Source organism: Phytophthora sojae (genome assembly GCF_000149755.1).
Source record: "Phytophthora sojae unplaced genomic scaffold PHYSOscaffold_13, whole genome shotgun sequence".
Taxonomy (NCBI): domain Eukaryota; phylum Oomycota; class Peronosporomycetes; order Peronosporales; family Peronosporaceae; genus Phytophthora; species Phytophthora sojae.
In genome coordinates this window covers 1,533,903-1,552,393 of record NW_009258127.1, presented here as the reverse complement: position 1 = coordinate 1,552,393, position 18,491 = coordinate 1,533,903, and the positions used below count along the sequence as shown (strand labels likewise).

General features: G+C 52.3%; 8 protein-coding genes across 8 annotated transcripts; 2 read left to right on the top strand and 6 right to left on the bottom strand.

Moving 5' to 3' along the window:
- Nucleotides 1-5,397: 5,397 nt before the first annotated feature.
- Nucleotides 5,398-5,700, top strand: PHYSODRAFT_341252 (hypothetical protein; the record flags this gene model as incomplete). Its single annotated transcript, XM_009539571.1, has 1 exon — nt 5,398-5,700. The coding sequence occupies one exon, from the start codon at nt 5,398-5,400 to the stop codon at nt 5,698-5,700; it is 303 nt and encodes a 100-aa protein (XP_009537866.1).
- Nucleotides 5,701-7,284: 1,584 nt separating this feature from the next.
- PHYSODRAFT_373075 (hypothetical protein) lies at nt 7,285-7,680 on the bottom strand (the record flags this gene model as incomplete). Its single annotated transcript, XM_009539570.1, has 1 exon — nt 7,285-7,680. A coding segment is annotated over one exon (396 nt), but the record flags the coding sequence as incomplete, so codon positions are not given.
- Nucleotides 7,681-8,876: 1,196 nt separating this feature from the next.
- PHYSODRAFT_307102 (hypothetical protein) lies at nt 8,877-10,452 on the bottom strand (the record flags this gene model as incomplete). Its single annotated transcript, XM_009539569.1, has 5 exons — nt 8,877-8,989; nt 9,059-9,482; nt 9,536-9,896; nt 9,974-10,196; nt 10,257-10,452. 5 exons carry the CDS (start codon nt 10,450-10,452, stop codon nt 8,877-8,879), a joined length of 1,317 nt encoding a protein of 438 aa, XP_009537864.1.
- A 312-nt stretch (nt 10,453-10,764) lies between these two features.
- PHYSODRAFT_307101 (hypothetical protein) lies at nt 10,765-11,962 on the bottom strand (the record flags this gene model as incomplete). The annotated part of the gene is made up of 2 exons (XM_009539568.1): nt 10,765-11,767; nt 11,901-11,962. The coding sequence occupies 2 exons, from the start codon at nt 11,960-11,962 to the stop codon at nt 10,765-10,767; spliced, it is 1,065 nt and encodes a 354-aa protein (XP_009537863.1).
- Nucleotides 11,963-15,551: 3,589 nt separating this feature from the next.
- On the bottom strand, nt 15,552-15,899 carry PHYSODRAFT_448583 (hypothetical protein; the record flags this gene model as incomplete). Its single annotated transcript, XM_009539567.1, has 1 exon — nt 15,552-15,899. A coding segment is annotated over one exon (348 nt), but the record flags the coding sequence as incomplete, so codon positions are not given.
- A 150-nt stretch (nt 15,900-16,049) lies between these two features.
- PHYSODRAFT_530728 (hypothetical protein) lies at nt 16,050-16,517 on the bottom strand (the record flags this gene model as incomplete). Its single annotated transcript, XM_009539566.1, has 1 exon — nt 16,050-16,517. A coding segment is annotated over one exon (468 nt), but the record flags the coding sequence as incomplete, so codon positions are not given.
- A 54-nt stretch (nt 16,518-16,571) lies between these two features.
- On the bottom strand, nt 16,572-17,094 carry PHYSODRAFT_341250 (hypothetical protein; the record flags this gene model as incomplete). Its single annotated transcript, XM_009539565.1, has 3 exons — nt 16,572-16,850; nt 16,939-16,981; nt 17,072-17,094. 3 exons carry the CDS (start codon nt 17,092-17,094, stop codon nt 16,572-16,574), a joined length of 345 nt encoding a protein of 114 aa, XP_009537860.1.
- A 209-nt stretch (nt 17,095-17,303) lies between these two features.
- Nucleotides 17,304-18,427, top strand: PHYSODRAFT_531014 (hypothetical protein; the record flags this gene model as incomplete). The annotated part of the gene is made up of 6 exons (XM_009539564.1): nt 17,304-17,344; nt 17,418-17,500; nt 17,588-17,742; nt 17,814-17,923; nt 17,998-18,089; nt 18,156-18,427. 6 exons carry the CDS (start codon nt 17,304-17,306, stop codon nt 18,425-18,427), a joined length of 753 nt encoding a protein of 250 aa, XP_009537859.1.
- Between the last annotated feature and the right edge of the window lie 64 nt (nt 18,428-18,491).

Genomic DNA, 18,491 nt, shown 5'->3' with positions numbered 1-18,491 from the left:
CGTCTCCACACTCTACGCCGACGTTATGTGTCAGAAAGCCGAATGGCAAGTGGCGTATCGTGCATGTTTTCAACAAGCTGAATGCCGCTACCATTCCGGCGCAGACGCCGATTCCTCGGAAGGATGTTCTTCAGAACAACATGACAGGATGTACGATGTACAGTGCGCTCGACTTGGTCGATGGATATTACCAATTGCTCATGAGGACGAGCGACATTCCTCTCACTGCGGTGAGTACTCCGAGCGGCATGCTCTGGGAGTGGTTGGTGATGCCCCAAGGGCTTTCGAACGCGCCAGCGACGTTTAATCGTCTTGTGACGCAGCTCTTCAGGCCCCATCGGGCATACGCGCAAACGTACTTCGATGACATCTTTGTCCACAGTCGTGCGGAGCACGGAAAGACTGATATGGAGAACCATGTGGAGCACCTGCGTGCTGTGCTCGAATGCATGCGTCAAAACAAGTTGTACGCCAACATTGACAAATGCATCTTCGGAGCGGAAGAGATCCCCTTCTTAGGGTGCTTCATCGGGAAGCGTGGCCTGAGGGCCGACCCGGTCAAGGTCAAGGCCATTGTTGACTGGCCGGTTCCCAAGAACCAGAAGGATCTTCGCAAGTGGCTTGGCATGGCCAATTACTTGCACAAGTACAGCGAGAACTACGCTGAGATGGCTCGGCCACTCTCCAATCTCCTGAAGAAGGATGCGGAGTGGTGTTGGGACACCGAGCATCAAGATGTGTTTGCGGCAATTAAGGACAGTCTCCTTCATGCGCCTATTCTGGCTTTGCCAGACCCCGCTCGTCCGTTTAGTGTCGTCTGTGACGCCTCGGACTTTGCCATCGGCTGTGCACTGCTGCAAGCAGACGCCGAGGGGCGCGAGCGCGTGGTGGCGTTCGAATCTCGCCAGCTGAAGGCTGCGGAGAAGAACTATCCTGTCCATGACAAAGAGCTACTTGCGATGAAGTATGCGCTCGTCAAGTTCAGGGTGCACCTGTTGGGCTCTCAGCCGTTCGTGATTTACACGGATCATGCGTCGTTACGCACTGCGACTCAGTCGCCTCACCTCTCGCAAAGGATGGCCCGTTGGCTGTCCTTCTTCGCGGAGTACAACTTCGAGGTGAAGCACAAACCTGGCAGGCAGAATGTCCTTGCGGACGCGCTGTCGCGCAGACCGGATTATGAGCTGGCTCATGTAACGACCGTGACTTCGTCATTACCGGATTTGATCCGAACGGCTTATGCCAAGGACGACACTTGTGTCGCGTTGCTAAAGGCTCTGGGGAGCAAGGAGTTTCAAGACTCGGACATGGAATTGTTAGCGCGGCTGCATCCGCGGCTACATCGTTATTCCCTCGATGGAGGCCTGCTGTTCTACAACACTGGCCCCGAGGATACGCCCCGCGTGGTCATCCCTCATGATGAGGATCTGAAGTACCGCATCCTCTATGAGGCACATGACACGCCGCTGGCCGGCCATCTTGGCCGTGAGAAGACCTGCAGCTCGGTGAGCACCCACTACTGGTGGCCGAAGCTGTAGAAGTGGACGAGCACTTATGTGCGCACGTGCGAGACGTGTCAGAGAGTGAAGTCGTCACCTCATGCCGCAGCGCCGTTGGCGAGTTTGCGTGTCCCGTCGAGCTGCTGGCAATCCATGAGTATGGACTTTGTGTTTGGCCTGCCGGTGGACGCGGCGGGCACAGGAGTCGTGGTCTTCGTGGATCGACTGAGCAAGATGGCTCACATTGCGGCTGTGCCGGACACCATCGATGGTAAAGGTACAGCAACGCTGTTCTTGGACCGAGTGTTTCGACAACACGGACTCCCTGAGTCGATTGTCTCGGACCGAGACCCCCGCTTCACGGGTAACTTCTGGAGCGCGGTCTTTGCGCTGCTTGGCACCAAGCTGGACATGTCCACGGTGGACCATCCGCAGACCGAGGGTCAGACCGAGCGCGTAAATCGCGTCGTCGAGGACGTGCTCCGCAGCATTTGCGCCGAGACGCCGAAGCGCTGGAGCGCCATGCTGCCACTCGTTGAGTTTGCGTTGAACAACGCCGTGCACGCCTCGACAGGCTACACGCCGTTCTACATGAACAGCTTGTCTCATCCCCGCGTCCCGCTGACGCCGCCACGTGGTGGCCTCGGGCTTGGTGGGGGAGGAGAAGCCGATTTAGCTGATCGGCTAGCCGATGTCAGTCCGGCTACTGTTCGTAAACAGGTTGACGCTTTCTTGTCGACGCGTCTGAGTGTCTTACGACATGTGCGTGACGCAATGGCTGAGAGCCAAGACAAGCAAAAGGAACATGCAGATGCCAGGGGCAGAGGCAATGTTGAAAGTTATGAGGTCGGGGACCTGGTGCTGCTTAATGCTAAGAACCTACCACACATGCAGTGTCTGCCGTCTTCAAGACGAAGTTGCGCCCGCGCTTCATCGGACCTTTCAAGGTTGTGGCCAAGAAGGGCCTTGCGTACGCGCTCAATCTTCCGAAGAAGATGCGGTCGCACCCCGTCTTCTACGTGGGCTTGCTCAAGCCGTACCAGGACCCGATGCAGGTGCAGATGGAGGCACCGAGGGTGAAGAGGTCACAGGCGCGGAGGTCGTGGTCGTCGAGGACGCAGTCGCAGGCGTCGAGGACGCGACCATTCACGCGGGCACCGCAGGCACAGGCGGAAAAATCGGCGCCGGAGGTGCCGCGGCCACAGCGAGAGCCACAGGCGCAGGAGGCGCGGCAGTCGGGGCCTGCATGCGGGTCAGGAGGTCGAGCTGACCCTGAAGCACAGCCTGCTGACGCTGTAGCTCCCCGAGCTCCCGGCCACGTTGCTCATCGCGATCGCGATAGTATCGCACCCAGTCCTCCAGGGCCCCAAGGCGGTCCCAGACCGCTCGAGGCACCTCGATCCATCGCGTCCGCTTGGCGAGCTCGTCGAGTTCGGTGGCAGTCCGGCCCAGACGCGCATCAACGTCATGGATATGATCCCGAAGGCGACCCGCCTGCTGCCGCACCTCCAAGAGCTCATCTTGAGTCGCAAAGGGCCTCACAGCGGCCTCCACCGGCCCTGCTCGATGAGCATGGGAATCTACATTACCATGTGGAGCGCCTCCTGGCGAAGCGGCGGTGCCGGGGTCAAAACCAGTATCTGGTGAAATGGCGAGGGTACCCTCACTCCGAGAACTCATGGGAGTTTGAGGTGCCCCTCCGCCACGACTGCCCAGACTTCGTGGACGCTTTTGATCAGCTTGATCACCAGCGCCTCGAGGGCTCAAGGCCGGCACGCCGGCCGTCCCGCGCTTCCCGGCAATAAGCTGGGGAGCTGCTGGGTCAGCCATATTGCTCCGAGGCTGACCCTGAGCCCCAGCGCTCACTCCCTCGCGCGAAGGAGCGGCTGGAGTGCTCGAAGGAGCGAAGCGCGCAGCGCTAAACTGGGTCTGCGGCAGGGCGAGTGCCGAGAGGCTGCGCTTGGCTCGGACCTTCGCGAAATCGAAGCGGAGCTTGCGTTCAATGCGAAAATCCACTTCACTGAAGCTGGCTCGGAGAGCGTCCATGGAGCTGAGCTTTCGGCTGTGCTCGGCCCAAGACTCGAACTGAGCTTCGTACTCAATTGAGTCTTCCCCCGGGCTAAGTACCACCGGGTACGTCCGCATGGCGGGCACGGACTTCTGCTGGGCTTGCAGCCGCAGCCTCTCGCGATACTCCGCGACAGGCATAGACTGTGGAGTGAGGAGCCGCTCTCGCAGAGAGGTACGCAGTGCGAGCTCCTCCGGAGTACGGGCCGCGGGCCCAATGGTGTGCAGCGCGAGAGACTGCTGGAACGCCTGGCGACAAGCCTCCGCGGGGTCGCGAGGCCGGAAGCCGTAGTCGGCAGTGCTGGGGTTCAGCAGAGGCCGCAGTTCGGGGCGCTGGGAGCGCGTGGGAGCCATCTGCGCCGCAAGCTTCGTCCAAAGGGTTGGAGATGACGGGGCCCAGGGGCACACCCTCACCACGAGGTGGCGAATACCGTGGCTCCGTGAGCGCGCGCAGCTCGTAGAGGCCGGAAGAGCGTTTGGGGAACGGCTTCGGAGTGCGCAGCGGTGGCCGTGGCTCCTCCCTCGATGGCGCAGTGCGCTCAGTGGCGAGACGGCTCGGGGAGCGCACAGGAGACGTGTGCGCGGAGCGCCCTTGGTCGCGACGGCTTGGAGAGCCAACTGGGGCCGGCGAGCCTTCTTCACGGCTTGTCGACGGTGTGGGCGAAGCGTCGCCGCGGCTCGGGGAGCGTCGCGTGAGTGGGGACGCATCTCCTCGGTTCGGAGAACCCTCTATGGACTCGTCCACCTCGCCCTCTTCACCAAAGAGTTCCCTAGGATTTATGATCTGATGGGTTGGTGCTCGAGGAGAGCTGGGGCTTGCGCGCTGCGAGCTGCGCTTCAGGCGTTGCGCCGCGAAGTACTCGGACACCGAGAGCCTGGAAGGCGTCGAGGGCGTGCGCGCGGGCGCTGGCGTTCGCGGAGGTGCGGAGGCACGCAGTGCAGCAGTACGAGAGGAGCGAGGCTCCGAGGCGGATCTCGCGAAAGGCTGTCTGCGGTCGAAAGACCAAAAGGCTTTATGACTTGAAGTCATGTGAGGGCGCGTTGCGCCGAGAAGTTCTCAGAGAACTCCACGCGATGTGGATTGACTCGTTTGAGCAGGAGGCTTGACGGAACAAGACTCGGAGGTTGACCGTTAAGCGTGAACACCCGTGTCCACGGTTTGGTGGGGGAGGGTGTAACGGGGTTACACGAGAGTTACCCGAAGGGTTATGAAGTGGGTACACACTGTATAACCTAAACCAGTAGGAGAATCAGTACATGGCTTCAGAGCCACTGATTATGCATATGACTAGGATTCACTATGCTAGATAGTGAACCGGATACATTTACACCGTAGGCGGCTTTGCCGCAATAAAGGGAAATACATTCAGTTTGAGATTCACACAGTTAAGAGTTAAGGGTTGACTCTTGGAGTCCGTAAGGTGTACGGACTCGTACGTTCTGGTATTAGAACGGGCTATCTTAAGCTGAGACTCTGTGAGTCTGTTAAGCTTCCTCTGACGCAAAGCTACGGCAGCCCCGCTGCATCAAGCAGGATACACTAATCATACTATGGCAGGGGTTCTGCAGAGGTTTTTGCGCGGCACGTATCGTGTAGACACAAGTTGAAGTTTGTAAGTCTACTTTTGCTACAACTAACGCACTTCTACTAAAGGCTACAAGCGCTTACTGTGTTTTCTAAATCACAGTTGTAATCAGGTATTGAAGTTAGTTTGGTGCAACGATAGCACGCGGAGCTAACGGGACGGGATCATGCTTCTCTCCGATCCAACGGGAACTTGCTCACTTTCGATTTAGCGGCAGGACAAGGCCTAATCTTACCGCTGTGACGATGCTTCAACGCATCCGAGAGCTCCGCGCGCAGGAGGACCAAGCACGTGACTGCACGACTGTCGAACAGCTTCGTGCTCAAGCGACAAATCCCGTGGAGGGGAATCATACTCCAGTTCGAGCTACGATGCGTCTTTATGGGAAGGCGTTGTTCGCGCATGGAGTGCACCTGACAGTGTTCGACAACTGCTCGCCCGCTGAGTTCGCCGCGTCGAGCAAGGAACTCCAAAGCTTGACACACAGCGATCAGCAAAAGTGTTGTCTTTCGCATGACGGTATGGGGCGCTTCGTTGGGCGATCCTAAGTTTGTGGTGGGTGCGAAGCTTCGTCTGCGCGATATTCGCGACATCAGTATCTGGCACGGCATTTTGGGCGGCGTTTGCCACTACGAGGATATTGAGCGGCTCCGAGATTAAGCCCCTCCCCCTCCCCGCAGTGCTATCATGAAGGTAGCTGCATCATGTTTACGTTTAGTGCACGGAACGTACACCTTTTGCTGTCGTGTACGTCAAATGAAAACATTTACTGGTGTTGTTAATTGTCAATTATTTTTGTGCTTGTCTTAATATGGTCAACGCTATGGCAGCTTCGTGTTTCCAGCGACTGCTACCACCTCTTTAATTATGCAATCCACAGAGACGGAGTCAAACATCCTGTAGTTGAATCTAATGTACGAGTCGCCGTTCATGCCCTACATGCATCGCGGTGGCTGTATGAGATGACGATGTTGTCGAGTGCTTGGGTATTTCAACAAAAAAAACAATCTTCGGTGTAGATTTTATTGTATGTACTGAAGTTGTGTTACGTTACCTTACTCCGCCTCAAGACGCTCTAACCGCTGTGTTTCCTTCATTGAGGCAGGAACGGGTGAGAAATACTTTAGTTTATTTAAAGATAGCTCCTCCATCAGATAGAGCTGCCGAAGAGACTTCACACGTGTTGTCGCCACATAGAACGAAGACTTCTGCGGAGAACGCCTTGTACAGTGCTGAAGAGGAGCCAAAATCATCTTTTCCAGAGTCATACCTTGGCACTTTTCCGTAGTGATCGAAAAAGCAGGCGTCAATGGGACTTGGCTAATACAAATATTGAACGAACGATGTGGTAGCACCACATTCACGGACTTTTCAAGTCTCAACCGCACTGGTGCAACTCCAACAGGAAGAAATGACACAAACTGCACGTGCTCATACCCTCGTAGTTTCACAAACACCGCCTCGGGTGGTGCTGAATGCATGACCTCCTCGTAGGTTTCGTGCGTAATCGAGTTTGTTGCGTCAGTGTCGCTCACCACGAACCCAGCTACAACACCGATACTTCCATTCGCCAGTTTGAGAGCTCTTGATGCATTCTTTGTGCATTGGACGGGAGTCCCTAATGCAATTTCAAGGACGATGGGCATGTTCCCGGTCTTATCGTCACGAATGTTTCGAAGGCGCTTTTGTAAGTCCACCTCCAGCACCTTTTTCTTTCGAAAAGACGAGAGTTTTGCTAAGAACCGATGAAGCACCACTACATGAGTTTCACAGTAGGCTCGCAACGATTGAGAATTGAACTGGCAGCGTAGCGCATTAGATGTGACGATGATGGAGTAAAACGAAGTTTGTTCCGAATTCCGATCTTCCCAGATCGCATCATGGCCCGCAGCATTTATTTTGACAATGTCAGCTTCCGTGTAATTGCCTGTTCGCCAGCGACCCAGAATATCGCGCCACTCTGGATCGTCACGATGGCGCATATTCTCTGTTAACATCACAACATTACTTATTTGACGATATGCTTGGATACCACGTGAGCGAAAGAAATATTCTCCATGTTCACCGCGAGATCGTCGAGCCCGAAAGGGAGGTTCTTCGACGTAGGCGGGTACACCAGCAACTGGCAACTGTTGCAGCCAATCGCCAACAAACAATACATCGACTCCGCCGAATAGGAGGTCGGGTTTATTTCGAATGTGTCGAAGGCAACTGTCGATCATACCAATGAACTTCACATCGGTAGTAGAAACTTCGTCAACAATTAGAAGGCGGAGCTTAATTATTTTTTCTCGCAACTCCAACGAAACAGGTTGTGTCTTGGAAAACCCGCGTAAGCCCCACCCGAAAAACTTGTGTATAGTCTCGCCGTTCACCGATTGAGCAGCAACACCTTGAAAGGAAACCGTACCGACAACATCAGAGCTATTCCAGGAAGCCGCGAGCTCTTGGAGTGCTCTAATCACTTGACTTTTCCCGGCGCCAGGCTGGCCACCTAAAAACGAGACAAGCGATTCTCTTGAAACTTCACTGTCATCCAGAGCCAGCGCCTCCAAAAGTATATACCCGCTGTCACGAACATTTTATGCTGTTTCTCATTGAGCTTGAAAAATCTGGAAATCTCCATCAACGTAGGTCGCTCGGGTAGATCTGTGCTTGGTTGATCAACTGAGGGCTCCCAATGTTCTGACCCATCGACAGCGCTCAATACTTCTATTCGGGTTGGAACGTCTGGCTGATCTCGCAGCATTCCCGAACTGTCTCGTGCATTAGGCTTCTCTGCGTACGCTGCGCAAGCACTTCTCGCTTCTGAATTTCCTCGTCGAGCTCCGTCATGTTCATACTACATTCAACGCTCTCGGTACACAGCATCGCTGAAGCTACATGCTTTGTCGCTTCAATTCCTTTCGGCAATGCTTCAACGTACTCAACATTGCCTCCATTCCATTCTATACCATCTAACATACTCGACGGGCCGCATTCATTATCGCTGGCTTCATTTAAACTGGGGTCAACGACCTCCATATTCCTTGGATCAGACGTTGCACATTTCTCGTAGTGAACTAAGTCATCATCGGCTCTAGCATCCGCCACATCACGTGCCACATAGTAATCTTCACTGTAAGCAGCATAGCGACGAGCTAAATCCGCTGCCGAGGTTGTCCACCACGTATCAAACATCATCGTTACACTTTCATCGGCATCGACAAAGGTGCTGGGGAGTCGAAACGGCATAAACAAAGCTAGGTGCAGTAATTTAACTTGACTTGTTCATCATGTCTGCGTATGTCAGGCAGTCTTGAACTAAAGACTGTAACAAGAGCTTCAGTCGAGCGATGGTGAATAGAGTGACTCGAATACTGCGGATGGATCTCTTGAAACAATATCCCCGCTGTATTCTTTCGTTTCTCCCAGTGCCGTTTAAACTCCATCAAACAGATACTTTCCATTGCTAAAGGTCTGCAACAGTAATCGGTTAGAACGCTGGCCGGCTTGTATGCTCCTTTCCGAACTTGTTCGAGAACCACGGTATCTTCCTCACCATGAAAAAAGCACATTCACAATCGAATCCAGATGAAGGGACACAAACTCGTGCGAAGCATAGAATGGAGTTTCTCGCAGCAAATATAACGCTGCCAAAGGAGCCGCAACTTTTTGGCCATTCGAGAGGGTGCAACACATAGATTGAATCCTTTCGCCCCGCAGTAAATGCGTCTGCCAGACCCTAAGCGTTCATTTCAGCCTTGTCATACGCATGTAACCGAAGAGCGGCTGGGTTCTCTATATCTCTTTGGGGTTTAGCACAGCACTTCATCATGTAGAAACTTTTATGCAGGCCTAATTCACAAAGCAACCACCCCCGAGTGTTAGTGTACAGCCGGAAAAAAAGATGTATGGCAAACATACCTTCTCCTGCCGCCAATAGTTTCACATCATGATTGCATTTCAGAGTCTTACTGATCACTGGCACGTGCGCATTGATGTATTCGTTCCACAACTTTCTTGCTAGCTCGACGCAATCCGAGGGTGTCCACTTTATCTCATCACAAATCACCTTGGGGAAATACATCCGGCATACTTTGGCGGTGGGAGTTCGCTTGGTATGTTTAAAGCACCCACCGGAATGATACCAATGGTGACTTTGAAATGAAAGCAGCGAGCGTGTATGGAGAATATCATCACTGTTCGACCGCTCCCCAGAAAGTACAAAAGGTTTTGAGCTCGCTGTGCGAGTAAACGCAGCGCCTTCGGACACCGCACCAGCCGGAAAGTCAAGTCTGCTGATCTCGCGCTCTACACAGTCAGTGATAACTTCATTTCCACCGAATTGCTGTCCACACAAGCTACACCGGCAGGTTGAACAGGGGCCATCTCTTTTTTTACTTCTTGATACGCTCGTTGATCAAATTCAACAGCTTCCAGTCCATTGCAACCACATTCCGGACACGTTTCATCGTATTGAACCGGTACATCGGTCGTCACAACGGAGTTCACATAGTCAATCAGCTTTTGCTTGAATGCGGCTGACTTGCACATGTTAATATACTCAGTCACTGTCTTAGGGAACCCAGCGACCCACACCATCATGTGACAGTGTAAATCGCCTGTTGATGACTGCGATTCGGTGGAGCCATAAAAAGCAGTTACTTCTCCAAAAATGCCACATCCAGGCTTTGGTGCGTTGGTGTCACGATCCCAGTTCAACAGTACACTGATCACAACATTCATCACATGATCAAAATACCTACCATAGCCATATAACACATACGTTTAGTACGCATCACAAGTCTATGCATTATTCAGGCCACTTATTTCGCGCACGAAACGGGGTTTGCCGTAGCAACCATTCCAAGCTTAGCACGGGTATATTCTAAATGCTCCGCAACTTCCGTCTCCATCAAATCCAACAAGTCTCGCGGGATCACACCAGCTAAGTTAGCAATACGATACGTCGTACTGCTACTTGGCGATATGGTAAAAAACCCGCCGGTTGGCCAAGTGCAAGCGGCATTGACAGCAAATTTGTCCGGCCTGCTATCCGCTCCTCATTAGATCCCCAGTGAGCTCTCAAACCCGTAGATACAGATGAGAAAAGTTCACTTACTTTTGCACTCATTGCAGAGCTTTGTTCGCTTGCAGCCCCAGAGCCATTTGCGCGCCGAGACGTCAGGTGTTCCTTCGTTATCTCCAAATGAGCCGAAAGTTCTTCGCGTGTTACCATAGCCGCATTTATGCAGTATGAGGAGCAAGTTTTGCTCGAAGATATACAGCGTCCAGTGCTTTATGCCGAGCGATAACATCCAATGCTGTTAGCAAAAACCCGTGATGCTGACTGTGTTTGCGTGTTGACAATCGAAGACAGTGCTGTATATAGTTGATCAGGCTGTTCGGGTTTGGTCTATCCTCTTCGTATGCACCACGGCCATACGGAAAGAGCTCACAAAATGCCAAAGCCCAGTACTCTTTAGAGAAATCCGACATTATATCGCTAGATCGCCGAGTGATTACAGTATCCCCTCGTAGCAAACGGAGCGCTCCCTCAATTTCATGTTCATGTTCAAAATCCGTCATAATGCCAACAGCCTGTTGCTCAGCAATTTTATCGTCAGCATTCACAGCATTTTCATGACCGGGACAGGAGCGTTAAAGCGTTCGGTAGCTGCATCTAAAACGCTGGCCACTTCCGCATCAATCGATAACCCGCTAGCGTCGCGCGAAACAGCATCTTCGATCGCTACAGAACGATCAATTACTACAGCCGTCTGAACTCCAGTCCAACTTGAATCAACTGGATCGGCTCCCTTGAATTTTGAGTTATGCTTGCGATACCAACGCAGCTGGCGACGAAGACGGTCACTTCTCACCTCAAACTTTTTTCGCATGCGGGCTGTTTGGTTCGACGTCATCGCTCCAATAAGAACAACACGAGCAATTCCCTCCGATATCACTCGGCGAAAAAGTAGCTGGGCTGGACAATCGGGGTTTGCGCGAAACATATAAGCATGAGACCGTAGACTGGAATGTTTCCCTCCACGAACGACAGCTAAATATCGCATTGGTTGCACTCGATTTAACATTGCATGTTCTGTCATCGTTGTGTCCACGAACTTGTCTGGCATTTTACCCATATAGAGTCCGTTGGCAATCGCAAACTTACGACACTTCGTCGCAGTCTTCTTTTGTAATGAATCTGCACATGACCGACAGAGCTGCATTTTGACCACCTCATCATCAACGCGTATCCCGCCGGGAGAAAGCAACAGTCCATCCAATACAGGCGACAAGTGCGAAGCGCTATAATATTTGCGAAGTTCAACAGGAAGATCTTCGGGTCCTTTCAATCGCTGCTGCATAGACTTAACCAACTCCTTACACCTCGAAAGTGTCTTGACGACCATATTGCGAAAAGGATACAGACCGTCACAAGCACAGCAAATCCTTTCTTCCATGTAGTCACTTGACAACATCTCAGTACAACGTTCGAACGCACGATCAGTGAGACCACTAGGCGCCTTACCCACACTCCATGTGCTCTGCTCAGGTTCACCGGCAACATTTCCAGCGTCGTAATCATCACCACCATCGGGAACGTTTTCAGCCCTTTGTAGTGCCGCACTATCGATACCAGTCCTTTAGCAGCGCAATGCTTGCGCTTGCGGTCCTTCCCAGACCCAATACTGTAGCTCGTCTCTTCTCCGTTCGAACTCGCCGACGGTCTGCTGCCGCACGTTTCAGACATGAATCACACCGGGCCGAAACCAAGCCTCTTCCGATAGAAGCACGCGAAGGCTCAGGACAACGACAAACCATCTTCTGATTGTTTCCAAGAAGACTGCCAATTTTTGATTAAGGTAAGGTGCCAGTTGCGTGCCTACAACCAGTTCCGTGCCTACTTGTTTTAGCCAATTAGCATCTTCTCCTTGTTAAACTCTCGTAGTCTATTGGTAGATTTTTCCAGCGTCACATGCAATTTCCGGTGATGAGCCTCCTAGGATTTGCATAGCATACAAAAATGCTATCAAAAAGAGGCAGGAAACTGGCAGCTCACTCCAAATCAACAAGCTTTTCAAAACAATAACAAGAAGTTCTGCAAAATTTACACGGATCAGCGTGAAGTACATAAATTCAGCCCAATCGCGCAGATTTAGCGGGTGCAATCAGATTTCAGAATGGACAATTCAATGAAAAGTTATGCCACAGCAAGTCCGCAAGTTCGAAGGACGGCACGAAACTGGCAGAAGACCTTACCATCTTCTGATTGTTTCCAGGAGACTGCCATATTTGGATTACCACACAGCTAGTTTTACCATCACATAAATTTAAAATATAAAATTTGAAAAACTAAAAAAATCCAGAGCTTCCCCGTGCAAAGCACGGCTTTGTCATCTAGTTCATGTACTTACCATGGTATTGATAATAGTGGATAGCTGCTAGGTAGCCGAGGTAAATCAACCACTTGAGCGTTGATTTCGTATTTTTGCTCATTAGGTTGCCATCACTTGGCTAAGGTGGGTAGCTTGAGTGGTGGCTACAGTAGTGTGGGAAAATAGGAAAATGGCACCATTATTAATTGGCGAGTAGGAAAGTCTATTCAATATATTGCATTTTGCTTAAAGCTGGTCTCCATGCTACAGTAGAAAATAAGCATTCGAATCCAAACCATTATAAGTGGTCTTGATATTGCCACGGTTGACCATTGAACACTCGTGGCCATGGGTTGCAGCGAGATACGCAGAACGATGATCATGGGCAAGATGTACAGCGCAATGTTCGTGGGCACGGGCACCGACATGTACAGCACGAAGTTTATGTACAGGACCGCAGCGCGCCGCAATCGTGAGTTCCACCGCGAGTTCTGTCGACGGGAGCCGCAGCGCGCCGCAATTTTGAGCCTCGCCGCAGATATCGAAGACGCACCCGCATAACGCGCTAATTCAGTTGGGGCAGACTGCCGGAGGCTACCGAATCCAGTGCTCCAGACGCTCCGATGAACGGAACTGCTACAGCGAATCGATCACCGTTATGCGTTGCTATCCTATGTGCTTCCTCGTCTGGTGTGGCGCCTGGCAATGGTCGTAGGGCGGCAAGATAGCCCAGGCGAGAGCTACCGTGTTATGGTAACACGGTAATTCGACCGAGTTATTGGTAACACGGTCAGATTATTAGGGTTCCCTTGCAAAGTCGTTATGGTTCCATATGGTTTCACAAATCGAATTAGGTAAGAAAAGAGTAGCCCGAGCCCTCACGCGCTTCTGTAGAAACTCAACTTCTGTCTGTAGAAAAGGTAAGATACTATATTTGCCGAAGCAATGCCCCCTCTAGCCACCGGTGCGAGTATTCGCTGTGAGGATGCTGCTATACTAGTATATTGTTACATTCTGATCGGAAAGCCAAATTTATCGATTCAGGTCACTCGAATGTGGCTTTTTGCTTTTTAGGGTAGTCCACACAACTGCTGCTACAGGTAACATCCATCCAAACTATCACTGCAGTCGGGGTATATATCTGAAGTGTACTGCAGTCTCACCTTCTCTCTTCTCATGACGGGTTAGCATCTGCGGGACCGGTCGTTGTAGTCGTTAGGAAGAACTAAGTGACAAGAATGCACCTCAATTCAAAAACTAAAAAACAAAACAACCTTCTCTTTGTATCTGAACATTCGTTTGTCGATATAGTTGAAGAAACATGTTAGGCAGGAGTTACTTTACTGATAAAACATACTACCAGGGATTCCAATCGCTCCTGACTAGAGAACAGGCCAAAAATAAGTTATTCGGGTGAATGTCGTCCGAAGCAGACTGTGTATTCAATATCTTTGCATAAAGGTTTAGATAGCAGCAGCTGACGCAAGCGACTGGTGCGCCTCGGGCGTGATGCGAACGATCGGACTTACTTTTACTTTCCTTTTTTCACGAAATAGCTACATTGAAAAAAAATACTGGTCAAGTGCACCAACATAGTAAACAAGCATAACAAAAGCTGAAGAAAACCCAGAGCTTCCCCGTGTAAAGCACGGCATTAGTTAACATAAATAGAGGTTTCTGACCCCTGCCGGAATGATCATGGAGGCGTTTCACTGACTACATGGACATTGTCGAGCGCCACAAGTGTACGTGGTACTATCGCATGAGGACTGGCCAAAACTGTCGTGGGGTCTGAATCTTGGCACTGTTGTCAACAGTATCCGCCAAGGCTCTTACTTCACCCACGTCGCTCGTAGCAAAATTCGTTTGTAGCAGTTGGGTTTTGTATGGGACTTCTATGAATATGAGTGGAGGGAGCGCATCATGCCAGCTTTGGAGACTTTTCATCGACTGCACGGTCATTGCCGAGTGCCGGCGGCCTTTGCGGTACCTGCAGAGGCACCTTGGCCTGAAAAAATTCACGGCCTCAAGCTGGGCATTGCGGTAAGTAATATCCGCCGTCGCGGCTCCTACTTTGACCAGATCGTCAGAACGATGGACTTGTTGGAAGCAATCAAATTCGACTCGATGACAGTTACAAGGAAGTGGGAAGAGCGTGTGGAGCCGATGCTGGCCACGTTCAAGCAGCTGCACGGACCATCGCAACGTGCCGTGCGACTTCGTGGTCCCGTCACGATCTCCGTGGGACGAGAAGGATTGGGGTATCCAGTTAGGCAAGCTAGAGAGGGAAGAATTACTCCGGGAGGGGTAACCTAGATTCATTTGATGAATCAATAGAATAGCTGCAAGGCAAAAGGGTTTTGTGTCTATTGAATTCCTAACTATTCCACTGAGATATTTCCCAGCTTTCTTCCCGACGTCTGGCCCCATTACCCATGCCAAACAACCGCCTAATTGCTTCACGCTTGCTCTTGCGCTGCGCCTTCTTGACGAGTCGATCGTAGGCCACGTTGGTGGCTTTGCGCACTGCTGCTTCTTCTTCAGCAGACGACCAGAAGAGGGCGATTTTAGCAGGAGTGACAACAACCAGACTGCAAGACGAAGAGCTGCTGGATAACCTGTCGCGATCACCTTCAAGAACCCCCCAGCGCTAGCTCAACTCCATCATACTGACGAGCTGGCTTGGTGACGAGTGCTGATTGTCTGGGGTTTCCCCAGATGAAGAACGTTGGTGCGTGGACTCCTCCGAATCAGAGGGACTTGTACGGCACAAAGCGCTTGCTCTCATCGTACCTCGGTTGGGTGGAGACGTAGGCTGGGAGCGACAATATGAGGTTGTCGCGCGAGTCAAACACCCGTGCGAGCTTGGTCGCATCCACGTCGCAGCGCATGGCTTCCATCGGGAGGTTGGCGTAGAAGGCTGTGACAGCGGATTCGAGGGCTTGCGTGGGGTTGAACGTGGTGGCTAACGTCTGGGCTTTCTCTCGGATGTCTGGTGTCAGCAGAGCCCCAAAGCTCGAGGCAAGAGTCTCCACTGTGCACGTTCTCCAGTCGATCAACGGTAGACTTACTTGGGCTCGATCACAAACATTAGCCATGAACTGTTGGCACGAGTGTGTGCCACACATGCCGATGGGTTTGCCAGCCGAGAGACTTTCCGCAACGATATCGGGCTCACCCCAGTGGATCACTCCAGCCACAGCTTGCTCTTGGAAGAGCCTTGCATACGGTAAATCGCTGGGGATTTCCAGCACATTTTCAGACTGGTAAAGCGCTCGCTGCTTGTTCCCGACTTCCCGAGTCTGGAAAACGATTCTCACCTGTTGCTTAGCAGCAGCAGCGTCCACTTTCTGCAATAACTCATCCAAAGTACCAGACGACATTGCTCGCGTGGAGACTCCGAAGTAAATGACTGGTGGAGTGGGCGCCTGGAATGCGAACTCGGTGAGTGCACTGGGCCACTTGAAGCGCTTATTCTCCTTCTGGCGCTTCCTGCGTTTCCGTCGACTGATTCCAGCGGTGAGGCCTAGTGTCACATGACCAACCACTGACAGCTCCGCTCCCCAGTCCAATGGCTTCGGCATCAGCGCAGGGTTCCAGAGGTAAATGTGAGGAACTTCCCACCGCACCAGCGGATCAGGGCGGTCGCAACGCTTCTGGAGGCCGATGAAGGCGCGAAACTGGGTCAACACTTCAGCCACGCCACCACGCCAAAACGTCGTGTCCACGATTCCGTAGGTGAGCAGGTTGCTTTGGCACAGCGTCATGATAGTTGAGTCGAGGCCAGTGATCGAGCTCAAAGGATGGGGGGAATAGCACGTCGGTGAGAGGGGTTCCAAGCTGGCGCACTGGAGGGGGATGCCAAGTCGTTCGGCAACATGAACATGCCCGAGCAGTAGTGGGTGCCACAACAGCGCATCCGCCCGAAAGTGCACTCCAGGGATATTTGTGCCCCCGCCATGCGGGTCGAATCCGTATGCAGCGGGCCACAACGAGTACATGAGCTCCTTGAACGCTTGAATAGCTGCAGCACCCATTCGGCCTAGCACCGCCGCTCAAGCTGCGCTTTGGCTGTCGTACACGAACTTTGCGAAGTCCTGGATACTCTCAGGGGCTCCAGCGAGGGGGTAGAATTCAAGACCTCGCGTAATTAGCGGCAACACGTCCTGCTCCTTGAGCTTGATCCCGAGGTTGCTGACAGCGTCAGCTTCCAGAAGCGTGGTGTCGTCACTGGGGTTCGAGTGCCTCGAAGGATGCACTTTGGACTGGTCACTCGCAGTTTTGGCCTTTTCAGCCTTCAAGATGGCTTCATAGCGACCACGGTAGCGGCGCTTCTCAACTTGTCAACCGCTTCAGCATTTTTTTTCCTCGACACCCAGGTGAAGATACTAGACGTGCTCGTGTCGAAGCTTCCGTCCTTACAAGAAGAAGCTCGCTGCTGGTCACAAAACTGTCGTCGGTGCTGCTGTAGTAAGATGCGTATGTTTGATTCGTTTGACACCCTTCCCTTCAAGCAATAAAGTGCAGGATTCCAATGGGACCACGTTAAGCTAACTTCGACAGGAACCCGTTCAACATCTTCACGTTCTCGACGTGGTGTATGTACCGTGACCTGGCGAAGCTCTTCGACACATTAACAAACTGCCGCTTTTACCCTTCCTTGATGCTGCTCTGGAACCCACAAAACTTCGTTAGTTACCGTTTATATCTTTGACGGTTGTGTGCGAAAGTGTAGGCAAACTTTCTGTGCTGCGAAACGACAAGTGTTCAACAATTGCCGAGGTGTGATGGAGGGTGGCGCTGCGGATCGGACGGCGGAGGCGTGGAAGTGCGCCTGCTATGCAATTGACCCAGTATTCAGTGGAGACGTAGTGGTTGGTTGCTAACATTTCTTACGGTAGGGCGTTCGGCGGGGACTCGGAGGCGGGGAGACTGCTCAAGAAACTCTACTGCGGGACTGCCAAGCCCAAGGTGTCGTACCCGAGTACGTCTCTGCACGAACAAGAGAACGAAGTATACTGTCAGTGTAGCCAAGATGATCTGGTCTCATTGGTTCTGATGCTTGTTGTAGAGCTGAAGACAAAGCCGCGAGAGACCACGGCACCGTTCATCCCTGGAGGCGGAGTCGCGGGCGCAGACGCGAGAACGCATCGGTTGGTGGCGAACACGTCGAGTCGAGCCATTAAAGCGCCAGCGTTCTCCAAGTCCAAGGGATCGGGCCCTGAGGTGAGAAGCAGTAGATGAAAGTAAAATATTTAAGCTGTGGTGACACTTACATTCGGTGAAAAACTGCCTAGATGCATCCGATCGAGTATCTGTCGACGCACAAGAAGCCCCTGAGCGAGATCGAGAAGGAGATGAACGAGATCAAGCGGCAGATGGAAGCCTGCCGCCTGAGCTGCGTCACGTACTGAGCCCTCCGATCTGTGTCCTGCTCGCCATATTATAGTGGTGACTGACGCGTTGTTGATTATGCTCCAGGCGAGCGCCGAATCAGGAGAAGGAAAAGCTCCAGCAGGTTTTCTCGTACACTGCAGGCACAATTCTACCTCGCGAGCTGTTGCCAGGAGCTGGTACGTGCACAAGATACTTTCTGCTTCTTGCGAGTATGGGGGGAAGTGCTGAATGTTGTTGAACAGACCTCCTCGACCGAGAACTCTCGCATGCTGCTGCATTGCGCAGTGGAAAGCACCCGAAAGATCGCATGGCCCAGCTGGAGGAGCTCTACGATGCGGTGATGAAAGAAGTGGAGTCACGTAAGAGCTTCATGGCCGAGATGGTCGCTCTGGGGAGACCCGACAAGGCAGCGCCCGTCGAGCGAGAGATCCTGGAGCGGATGACCGAGCTGCGGAAAATCCACGACCTCATGAAGAAGGAGAAGGCCAACAGCAATAACAACGCTGGCAACTAAGGCTGCAAAATGCGTCATAGGAACCAAACAGACAGTAAACAAATTTACGATTATCCCTGAAAGT